The sequence below is a fragment of the Rhinopithecus bieti genome, unplaced genomic scaffold, assembly GCF_001698545.2.
Source record: "Rhinopithecus bieti isolate Rb0 unplaced genomic scaffold, ASM169854v2 scaffold_39273, whole genome shotgun sequence".
Lineage (NCBI taxonomy): Eukaryota > Metazoa > Chordata > Mammalia > Primates > Cercopithecidae > Rhinopithecus > Rhinopithecus bieti.
The window spans coordinates 590181-602660 of NW_016816078.1; the positions used below are offsets into that span (position 1 = coordinate 590181).

General features: G+C 44.3%; 1 protein-coding gene across 1 annotated transcript in view; it reads right to left on the reverse strand.

Annotated features, from left to right (window-relative positions):
• Window positions 1-7962, reverse strand: part of MCPH1 (microcephalin 1) — a 246742-nt gene extending 238780 nt beyond the window's left edge. Inside the window, 2 exon segments of the mRNA XM_017854315.1 lie at window positions 5234-5325; window positions 7871-7962. Of these exon segments, the coding sequence (XP_017709804.1) occupies window positions 5234-5325; window positions 7871-7892 (114 nt within the window). The 5' untranslated portion in view covers window positions 7893-7962.
• Between the last annotated feature and the right edge of the window lie 4518 nt (window positions 7963-12480).

A 12480-nucleotide genomic window follows, 5' to 3' on the forward strand; every position in this document is an offset into this window, starting at 1 on the left:
ATCATACACACAAGTTCATGTCGACTCCCTCTAAAACACCCTCTGAAGTGTTACTGAAAGAATAAACAGTTGGAGCCTTGCAAGGCTAAAGAGAACAGAAGAGAAAATGTGGCCATGAGAAGGCACCACATTTTTAGAAGATGGAAAGAGTCAGATAATAATAGACATTTCAGAAAAGCTTTCTACATCAAAAAAATAAAACCAAATGAAATTCAGAGGCAACAGAGAAAACAGAACACATATTTAACCAAAATTAAGAACACTTAATATCTTAAGATACTGTATTCATGGCCGGGCACGGTGGCTCATGCCTGTCATCCCAGCACTTTGGGAGGCCGAGGTGGGTGGATCACCTGAGGTCAGGAGTTCAGGATTTCGAGACCAGCCTAGCCAACCTGGTGAAACCCTGTCTGTACTAAAAATACAAAAATTATCCGGGCATGGTGGCGGGTGCCTGTAATCTTAAATGCGTAAATACAAAGTAAGAAGGTCGAAAATCAGTGCAATCATTCAAAAAGTTGGAAAAATTCAGCTAATTAAAACCAAAGGAAACTGGGTGTGGTGGTTCACACCTGTAATCCCAGCACTTTGGGAGGCTGAGGCAGGTAGATCATGAAGTCAAAAATTTGAGACCCGCCTAGCCAAATGGCAAAACCCTGTCTCTACTAAAAATACAAAAATTAGCTAGGCATGGTGGTTCGTGCCTGTAGTCCCAGCAACTTGGGAGGCTGAGGCAGGAGAATCACTTGAACCCGGAAGGTGGCGGTTGCAGTGAGCCAAGATTGCGCACCATTGTGCTCAGCCTGGGTAACAGAGCAAGACTCCGTCTCAAAAAAAAAAAAGAGATACTGTATTCATGCAACATGATCAGAAGATTATTTGTTAATAGGATCCTAAAGAGCTCTTGGAAATGAAGAAAAGATGACATAAGTAATAAAATTTTCTACAGAAATAACAGTCAATGAAGTTGAGAAAAGCTCACTGGTAGTAGAACAAAAGAACCAGAAGACGGACACAAGAGACAAAAGGCAAGAACGTCAGGAGCTCAGACCAGGAGATCCAACAGCCAATCAACAGACGTTAAAGAAATACAGGAATACACAAAATGGAGACAATATTATCAAAGACATAATCAAAGAAAAGTTTCTCGAACTAAAGGATATGCATTCTAGATCAAAAGAATCCCCCACAAAGGCCCAGCACAAGAATGAAAACAGCACTACACCAAGCTTATCACAGAATTCCAGCATGGCTGGCAAAAGGGAAAAATATTAAAAGAGTAGGTAATCAAGGTGAAGAGGATGGAGACACATCACATGCAAACAATGATAAGTGGCAGCTGAATCAGGCTTATCAACATCTGTCTGGAAGTGAGAAAACAACGGGAAATATCTTCAAAGAAAAACAGTATTTGTGCTAGCATTTTTAGTCAGCTAAAATATTAGTCAAAGGTAACAGTATAATAAAAGCATGCTCAGACACTCATGGTGTCAAAAATTTTACCTTTTATGTATCCTTTCCAGAAGCAGAACTCATCTGCATAATTTTTTATAGCATTCAATTGTACTGAAGTAATATATGTACACTGATTGGAAATATGAAGGCAAATACCAAAAGAAACAGATGATTTGAAAGTAACTGTCTTTGAAAAATGGAAGAGGAAATGTACTGCAAAGGGTTGCTGGTTTCTCTTTGTGTTCACTGTGAATTTCACGGCACTGCCCATTAGTCTTTTTAAATAATAAATATGTATTGCTTTTATAACTCTCTGTCTCTCTCAATCTCCACATCCCTACCAAGTCCATGGGAGCTATCAAGGCAACTAAGAATTACCGGGTTGAGATTCTAGATTAACACTGATACCTAGAGATGAGTCTAGCATTTGAGGCCATTTTCCCACAAGGCTTTTATCAAATTTAGCAAACACTAAACAGGACAAAAATTGAGAAGCCTCAAACGGAGAAGGGGGTCTGATAAAAACCCTCTTTGGGCTGAGACCCAAAGAGCTGCATCTAGATTAAGGGTGAATCAGAAGTTACAATGACCCTCACAGGCCTGTAGTCTAGTTTTACATTATCTCAAATCCTGAAATTGGCTTAAGATAATCCTGGATTATGATACTACAAATATCCAAATCTGTTACAACATTAACGACTGTTGAATCTATATTCACTATTCTTTCAACTTTGCTTGCCAAGTTTTGAAATAAAAGGTGAAACCAAAAAGATCCAAAAGACCTAAGATCTTAATGCTACCCTCAAAACACCTCGTCAACTCACTTGTCTAATGGCTTTTTTCTCATTCACAGTAACTCTTCCTCATCCCAGGTAAATGTTAGGCATGAGAACACGCAGACTCTCTCAGGTTCCTACATTCCGGTGTATCACAGCAGGCACGTCTCCCCTCCTGCAGTGCAGGCCCTGCTACTATATTCGGATTCCTCTGCACTGACCTCTTACTCAAGACAGGCATTAGGGAGGTCAAACAAGGCTCTTAGGGTAAAAAAATTTAGTAGCACCCACTCTTTGCCTGGTGGTGAGTGCCTCTTAAGTTTTATACCCATGGCAGCTCTCTTGCCCCACCCCAACCTCACCCTACTTTCGATTATCTTTTCTCCCATTTCTAATGGATCTCTTTCACTCAGCCTATCAGTCAGCCCCTCCCAAATGCCAGAAAAGGACATACACAGACTTTTTTCATAGCTAAACTCCCTGTAAGAGTATATTAGTTTCCCCTTATCCACGAGGGTTAAGTTCTAAGACACGCCCGCCCGCCCCCCACCCCTCCCAGTGGATGCCTGAATCCTGAGCTAGTACTGAACCGGTTATATACTGTTTTTTCCTATACATACATATACAATGAAGTTTTATTTACAAATTAGGCACAGATTAACAATAATAACAAAATAGGGTAATTGTAACAATGTATTGTAATAAAAATTATCACACACTGTGGCTGTAACTTTGGCAGTTTGGCGTGACTGTAACACTAGCATAGTTTTTCACAATTTCAAGATTAGAAGATTTGTTCTCACTGTAGATCTTAGCAACTTTAGCATTCAATTTTTTTCCTTTCCTTAAAGTGGAGAACTTTCACCTTTTCATTTAAAACACCTTAAGGCTTCTCTGGCATATCTGAATTGCCAGCATCACCACTCTTGCACTTTAAGGCTGAAAATTAGGTCTGCCAAATTTAATTTGCCTTGCTTGCTTTCGGTCACTTGCTTTTTATAATTTATTTATTTATTCGTATATAGCTGCAAGTCATGATGCTAAATGCTGTAACAACCTTCACTGGCTTCCTTGTAACACTTCTGGTGGATATGTCACCATGGTAACCGTTGCTTAAGTTACTTTTCAGGAACTTGGGGCAGCACCTCTACAGTTCAAACAGGCTGCAACCACCAACTCTTCAACCAGGCCTGTGCAAATGCCCAAGAAGTGACCTTTTGACATCAGGCCAAAATCTTCACCATCGGATCCTACTAGTGACTGCTTGGTTTTTTTGGTTTTTGGAGACAAGAGTCTTACTCTGTCGCCCAGGCTGGAGTACACTGGTACAATCTCAGCTCAAGGCAACCTCCGCCTCCCAGGTTCAAACGATTCTCCTGCCTCAGCCTCCCAAATAGCTGAGACTACAGTGTGTGCCACCACACCCAGCTAATTTTTTTGTATTTTTAGTAGAGATGGGGCTTCACTATGTTGGCCAGGCTGGTCTCGAACTCCTGACCTCAGGTGATCCACCCGCCTCAGCCTCCTAATAATGCCTGTTTTCTAAACATGCATCCCATGAACCCCAACTACACTTGTGCAGATCAAATACTCCATTTTTCCCCACAGCTTAGATCACCCCACTTCCCTAACTGATAAGCCTTATCTTTGGGAATGAAGATTTGAGTACTCTTCTGCCTCCTAGCTGGGCTTCTCTGTGAATGAATCTTTTCTCTTTTGTAAAACCCGTCATCACAGTGATTGGTTTAGTGTGCATGGGCAAAAGATACCTATTCGGTATCAAGGACATTATTAAGTCAAATAAAGGCTACTTGAACACAAGCACTATGTGATAGTAAATCTGATAACACAGATGGCTATACTAAGAAAACTTGAATAAGGCAAATTGTTTGCTATCTCCATTTCCTCATATCTCAATGATTCCTGCCCATTTTACTGAAAACTGCACTAACTTCAGCAATGACCTTACAGTGTTCAAATCCAAAGTACATTTGCCCATCCTATCTTTCTTGAACTATCTGTAGTTTTTAAAAATTCTATCTTTAAAATTACTCCCTCTGAGCTCTGAAAGGCAATTAAAAAACTACTCCTGGTCAGGCTCGGTGGCTCACACCTGTAATCCCAGCACTTTGGGAGGCTGAGGTGGGCAGATCACGAGATCAGGAGATCGAGACCATCCTGGCCAACATGGTGAAACCCCGTCTTTACTAAAAATACAAAAAAAAAAAAAAATTAGCGAGGCATGGTGGTGTGTGCCTGTAGTCCCAGATACTTGAGAGGCTGAGGCAGGAGAATCGCTTGAACCCAGGAAGCAGAGGTTGCAGTGAGCCAAGATCGCGTCACTGCACTCCAGCCTGGCGAGAGAGCGAGAGACTCCATCACAAAAAAAAAAAAAAAAATTACTCCCTCTTTTGACTTCCACACTTGCTTTTCTCCTTCTGGCATTCTTCTCTCCCTGTCACTGGGTCCCTGCTCCCATCGCCTGTCCTTGAATACTGAACAATGCTCCTCCCATCACCACTCTTCATCCTAACCATGCCTGACATGGGATGACGTCCACACCTGTGACTTTACATGACCCCTATAGTCTTGACCCCCCAAATCATCATCTCTAGCCTTGAACACTCGAAGTTCCAGACTTGTATATCCAAATGTCTAATAGATATTTTCAATATGCCCAAATTTACAACTTTTCCCTTAGAAACCTGTTCCTTTTCCTGTATTCCTCACTTTGCTTAATAGCACTATGCATCCAAGTAACCAGTGTAAGAATCCAGCATTTCATCCTAGGTTCCTCCTCCTCACTCAATGCCCACAGGCCCAACTGTTCTGTAAGTCCTACTGTTCTAAATTCTTCACAGTTTGGCTCTTTTTTCTCCCACCACTTACCCATTGCTTTGTCTGTATTCTAAGTAATAACTCCCAAAATAAGAAAATGCAAATGTAACCTTTTACCTATCAGAAGACTGTCATATGAATCAACAGCAAAATAAATGTCTTACCTTTGCCCCCATATCCACAAGCTGTGTTGTAAATGTCTTTGAATAATTTTCCGTTCCATTGGATGACCACACTTCAACATAGGCCACTACATCTGAAAACAAGATATGAACATGAAATATACATTTGTAATTCCAGCATCCCCTGCCCAATAGATTTTGTTCCATTTATGTTTAAGAGTAAACCGAGGCCAGCACGGTGGCTCACGCCTGTAATCCCAGCACTTTGGGAGGCGGAGGCAGGTAGATCCACGAAGTCAGGGGTTTGAGACCAGCCAGGCCAACATGGTGAAAACTCGTCTCTACTAAAAGATACAAAAAATTAGCTTGGAATGGTGGCGGGTGCCTGTAATCCCAGCTACTGGGAGGCTGAGGCAGGAGAATCACTAGAACTCGGGAGGCGGAAGTTGCTGTGAGCCGAGATTACACCACTGCACTCCAGCCTGGGTGACAGGGCAAGACTCTGTCTCAAAAAATAAAAAATTAAAAAAAAAAAAGAGTAAACCAAAAATTTATTCTACTGGCCAGGTGTGGTGGCTCATGCTGTAATTCCAGCACTTTGGAAGGCCAAGGCAGTGGGATCACTTGTGTACAGGAGTTTGAGACCAGCCTGGGCAACACAGTGAAACCCTGTCTCTACAATTTTTTTTTTTTTAATTAGCCAGGAATGCTGGCGAGTGGCTGTAGTCCCAGCTACTGGGTGGGAAATGGGGTGGGGAGGGTGGAGAAGCTGAGGTGGGAGAATTTCTCAAGCCCAGGAGGTAGAAGCTGAGTTGCACTCCAGCCTGGGCAATAGAGCAAGACCTTGCCTCAAAAGTAAGAAAAGTAAATTAAGTTTATTCTACTGGCTGAGCAAAGTAGCTCATGCCTGTAATCCCAGCACTTTGGAAGGTGGAGGCAGGAGGATGGCCTGAGGCTGGGAATTCAAGACCAGCCTAGGCAACATAGTGAGACCCTGGCTCTACAAAAAAATACTAAATTAAAAAATGAAAATAAAAATAACCGGGCATGGTAGTGCCTGTAGTCCCAAGTTACTTAGGAGGCTGAAGCAGAATTGCTTGAGCTATTTTGTGATCACGTCACTGCACTCCAGCCTGGGCAACAAAGTAAGACTCTGTCTCGTAAATAAATTTCTACTAAAAGCCTTTTCAAAATAGCTTCAGGGAATTTATTAAAATTTTAAGCAAAGAAAACTGTACTCATACAATACATGACAGTTTACATTCCTAAAATTAGATGCTTTCCCCAAATTCTTAGGCTTAATTTTTCTAGTGCAGAAGTCTGTTTTCTGTAAAGGGACAGATAGTAAATATTTTAGGCTTGGTGGCCAATACAGTATTTGTCACAACTACTCAACTTCATGGTTGTGGCACAAACATAACCATAGGTAATATATTAATGGGCCAGCCTGTGCTCCAATAAAACTTTATTTATGGAGAAGAAAATGTGAATGTGATATAATTTTTCATTTGTCCTTCTTTTTTTAAAATCACTTAAAAATGTAAAAGACATTCTTAGCTTGTAGACCCTACAAAACAGGCAGCAGGCCAGATATGGCCTGGGGCCATAGTCTGTGGACCCCTGTTCTAGTTGGATAGCCTCTTCTCAAAACCTGATGCTTAAAAGAATTTTCCAGGTGTGCCATTGGTCAATGATTGCGGGTAACGCTAAAGGAAAACCAGGTTAATTTAACAAAATACTAACATTAGAAAAATAGCCGCATCTAATTATAGAGTTGTATAAAGCCTCTAGTCTTTTCTTTTGGCTATGAGGTTTTATGACTCCAGGCCCCACAATACAGGCCCCTTTTTTTCCCACGGCCAAACTCTACAAGACAGGTGTCCTCTATTCCCCTCTCCTGGGCTCTTCCAGGTGCACAGCAGGTATCATATACTGGTTGGGGCAGCAGCTCCGGTCTAAGGCTCTGTCAGCACTGACTAGCCACACACCGGGGGAGAGGCACCTAAACACCCCATGCCTTAGTTTCCACCTGTAATACGAGGTAAGAGAGTTGATACAGCGGTTAAAAAATCAGACAATACCACACTAGCCTAAGCACAGCGCCTGGCACACGAGGACTCCGCAGTAAAAGGCAGCTCCTATTATTAGAACAATTAGCATAGAAACTCCAGGTGGGCCTCAGAGGGGGTAGAGCAGGACCAGACCCAGGAGGACCCTACACCAACTTCCGGAGGGCCTGTTAGCTCCGGGTCCAGGGACTAAGGCAGCAGGGGTGAGAGCAGGTAGGGGGAGGGCGGGATCTGGGCGACAGGCAGCATAGGGGAGAGAGCAGGCGGCGGGGAATTGAGGAGAACTAGCAGCACGGGGGAGGCAACAGGGAGCCGGGTGTTTTGGGGGAACAGGGAGCATACGGAAGGAAGCAGGCAGTCGGTGGTCTGGGGAGACAGGGAGCACGGGAGAGGAAGCAGGCAGCTGGGGGTTTGGGGGCGACAGGCAGCGGGGGAGAGAGCAGCAGACAGCCGGGGAGGCAGGAGGCGGCAGGGGATCTGGGAAGGGACAGACAGCGAGGGAGGGGCGAGCGGGGCTGCTCCCACGGGACCCCCCCGAGTGCGCCCGCCACCAGGGGTGCCAGTCCTCAAATTCCCCCGCTGCTGGCGCAGGAAGCAGGAAGTCCCTCACCTTTCAGGATGGGGGCCGCCATGACAGACGGCGGGATCCGGCGGGCTGGACCGCGCGGTGCTGGAGAGCCTGGCGACGCGGACGGGCACTGGGCATGCGCGCGGCGAGCGCCCCTCCCTCACCGCGCTTGGCTGATTCCGCGCTTCCGGGATTTCTCTGTAGCTGAGGCGGGAGGCCGGAGGGAGTTGAGAACCCTGTGAGGGGGCCGAATTCGGCCTCGCAGCGCCTCCGGCTGCGGGGCCGTGGTTTTTTCTCTCCTTCTGGGAGTAACGAGCACGACGGCCCCTCACCTCTGAATTAGCCTTCTATTTCCATTTGCGACTTAGAAGCTTCCCAGCGCCTCATCTGTGCTCACCTGAGCTGAGGATCAGGAATGGGAGGGGGCACAGTCATTGCCTCGCGGGCGCGGCGGGACCCCCGCGGACGGCTTTGTGCGGACTTTCGGCACCGTTATCCCCCCGCCGCCAGCCCTACACCACCTGGGGCCGGCGCGCCACGTTACTGTTCGGGGCCCGACCCACTGCCCTGCCTGCTCCGGGGACCCGGACCGCCGATCCCGGGGATGGGGGACTCCGAGACTCAGACCCCACGCGAGGACCCCGAAGCTTCAGACCCCCACAGGCTGACCCCGAGATCTCAGACCCCCGCAGGAGGATCTCGAGAGCTCAGGTCCCCAGTGGGGGAGTGAATGAGACTTCGGATCCCTGAGGCAGCAAATCCCTGTGGGGCATCCCAGGACTCACATCACCTCGGGGTGACCCCAGACCTCACATTCAGGCAACCCCCAGGCCGCCGATCGGCCGGGCACTACCCACTATCCCGGCGACCCCCCTGGAGCTCAAATGCTTGGCCCTCCAGCTGCTCTGCCCCCCCTGCTCCCAGGCTCAAAACTCCCGCGCAGGGATACCCGCCCCGGAAGCAACCAGGTTCACGGGAGGTTACCTGACTAGTCCAAGGTGATACAGCTGGTAACTGTCGAAGATGTTGGTATTGAAACTCATGTACTTTTAGTTCTTTCTATTGAATCTAGAGGTAGAATATATGTACAAGAATATCAACTACCATCTACTCAGGTCCCTGTTTCATCTGTTTATTCATTCACTCAGCTGTTAATAGGATCCAGTGAGCCCTCTGTGGTTCTGAAGAATTGCCTTGAGTATATGCAGCCTCAAAAAACTCACTTCCTAGGCTCAGTCTTTGATCAATATTTATCATTATCACAAGTTATTGCTCTAATAAGCTCTACTCTGGAGACATGGTGTTATGGTTTACTTGGGAGTGTGAGTTCTGGTCATCATTGAAGACTCACGTACTTTTATTGAGAAAGTGACATTGATCTCTGTAGATTTAAAATTAAATGATATGATGAAGTATATAAACCAATTACTTTTAGTCAAGGTGGTAAAAAAAGTTTAGTGTTTGATAGATTTTTCAGCTCCACTATCACAAATATTTTCTCCTAGGATTTCTTCTAGAAATATTACTGTTTTGGGTTGTATATTAGGTCTAGGAGCTACTTTTTTTTTTTTTCAGGCAGGGTCTCACTCTGTTGCCCAGGCTGGAATGTAGTGGTGTGATCACAGCTCACTGCAGCCTCAACCTCTTGGGCTCAAAGGATAAGATCTACTTTTAATTAATTTTTGTATACGGTATGGGATACCGACCAAAGTTCATTTTTTTGCATGTATACATATCGAAATGTTCCAGCATCATTTGTTAAAAAGTTATTTTTGTCTCTACTGCATTTCCTTTGTGCTTACGTCGAAATCTGTGTCGCATATGTATGTTTCGTTTTAGGCTTCCTATTATGTTCCATTGAGCTATTTGTCTTTTTGCCGCCAGCACTATGCTGTTTTGATTATTGTAGCTATATAAATAAGTGATGAAATAAGGTAGTTTATGTCCTACAACTTTGTTTTCATTTTTCAAGCTTATTTTGTATCTTCTAGATTCTTCGGATTTCCTTGTATATCTTAGAGTTGTCTTGTCATTTTGCATAAAAAAAAGACTGCTGGGATTGTGTTTACAGATCAATTTGGGGAGAATTGACATTTTAACCGTATTGAATCTTCTGACCCATTCACATTTAGGTCTTTTAAAATTTCTCTGGCCGGACGCGGTGGCTCACGCCTGTAATCCTAGCACTTTGGGAGAGCGAGGTGGGCAGATCACGAGGTCAGGAGATCGAGGCCATCCTGCCTAACACGGTGAAACACCGTCTCTACTAAAAATACAAAAAATTAGCCGGGTGCAGTGGCGGGCGTCTGTAGTCCAAGCTACTCGGGAGGCTGAGGCAGGAGAATGGTGTGAACCTGGGAGGCGGAGCTTGCAGTGAGCAGAGATCCCGCCACTGCACTCCACCCGGGGCAACAGAGTGAGACTCCATCTCAAAAACAAACAAACAAACAAAAAAACTCTTATAACTTTTGTTAGATTTTAACCTAAGTTTTTTTTTTTTTTTTTTTTTTTTGAGACAGGATCTCACTCTGTCACCCAGGCTGGAGTGCAATGGTGTGATCATGGCTCACTGCAGCCTCGACCCTCCTGGGCTCAAGCTATCCTCCCACCTCAGCCTCCTGAGTAGCTGGGACTACAGGTACACACGACCATGCCCAGTTAATTTTTTAAATTCTTTTTAGAGACGGAGTCCCACCATGCTGCCCAGGCTGATCTCGAACTCCTGCGCTCAAGCAATCCTCCTGCCTCAGCTTCCCAAGGTGTAGGGATTACAGGCGTGAGCCACTGTGCAAGGCCTTGTATTTTTTGATAATATTGTAAATGGTGATTTTTTTCAATTTTGTTTCTGATTGTTGCTAATATATGGAAATACAGTTGATATCTGCAATTCATCTTATGTCCTGAAAACTTGCTAAATTTGCTTAATAATTTTTGTACATTCAAAATGATGTTCTACAGGTAGTCATGTTGTCTATGTTGGAAGGAAAGCTTTTCCTTGTTCAATGTGGGTCCTGTGTTTGAGGACCTGCAAATTAACTGACAACAATAAGTTAACAGGAGAAAAGACAAGGTTTAGAGTAACTCACTAAATAGAAATAAAGGTTTATAGATCCACTTAACAAAATGTGTTGGGAGATTTTGGAGTTTCAGTAGGAAGTTGTGGAAGGTTCTTTTGGGCTTTTGGATGCTTACAAGTATGGGCAATCTGTCTCTACAGTAGTGGAATTCGCAGGAAACTTCCTCAGAGGGAGGCCAATGGCACCTGTATTTTCTGGAGGCTCTGCTTTAGTGAAATAAGGGAAGTTCAAATAAAATTTCTTGCTGCATCTTTCTTAGGTCAAATATTTTCACAGTAAAATAATCTTTATACCAACTTTTAGGGCCTGAGTGTCCACACATTTCTCCATCTGAAACTTCCCTAGAAGTTTCACTAAAAAAAGGAAGCTAAGTTGATCGCTGTGGGGAGATGATTTGAGTTAGAAATTGTAAGATGAGAGATCTGTAAAAGGGGGAAAAACATAGATTAGAACAAGGAAACAAAATGAAAACAATGATTAATATTCAGAGTAGATGATAAACCCAGTCTAGAGGGCAAGCCAGTTATGAAATTTTCTAGATGTTGGGCTCCAGCCATCTTTAGTGAGGATGGTAGTGGTAGGTAGTGGCACCATCATGGTTATTTCCTGGAGCACAGTCTGGAAGATGCAGGTGTTCTGGGAAATATTTGAAAGACCCAAGTGTTGTGATAAATCTTTTGAAGTTTATATCTAGCCATCCAGCTTCAGCTTGCAAGGCTTTGAGAAGGAAGCGTTTTAGTTCTCAGTGACATCAAGTCAGTAGAGTGGGAGGAAAATTGGAAATACTAATTACTGACAAAATGTGTAAGACAGCAGGATCCAGGTGTTTTTTGTTTGTTTGTTTTTAGGTTTTTTTTTTTTTTGAGACAGAGTTTTGCTCTTGTTGCCCAGGTTGGAGTGCAGTGGCACAATCTCGGCTCACTGCAACCTCCGCCTCCCGGATTCAAGCAATTCTCCTGCCTCAGCCTCCCAAGTAGCTGGGATTATGGGCTAATTTTGTATTTGTAGTAGAGATAGGGTTTCTCCACGTTGGTCAGGCTGGTCTCGAACTCCCGACTTCAGGTGATTCGCCCACCTCAGCCTCCCAAAGTGTTGGGATTATGGGCGTGAGCCACCGCGCCTGGCTGGCAGGATCCATCCTTTAAAGAGCTAGAAAAATAGCTCAAAGACAATGAACAAGACTAGAGTCTGATAACTCATACAACTGGGTTATAGTTTGCCATTGAAACATAAAATTTCTCTGTATAATTACTACCACTGAGATCAAAGATAAAGTAAGATTACTCTTGTTTACAAAATAAGTCTTATCTCATTAAATTTGGCCTGATCATTTACATAAGTCCAGCAAGAATGATAATTGACCACACGAGGCTTTTTAAGTTTGCTTTGCTGGAACTTTTATGAGGAATCTCAGATTAGACTTTTAAGACTATACCTACACGGCCAGGCACAGTGGCTCATGCCTGTAATCCCAGCACTTTGGGAGGCAGAGGTAGGTGGATCACAAGGTCAGGAGTTCGAGACCATCCTGCCTAACACAGTGAAACCCTGTCTCTACTGAAAATACAAAAAAAT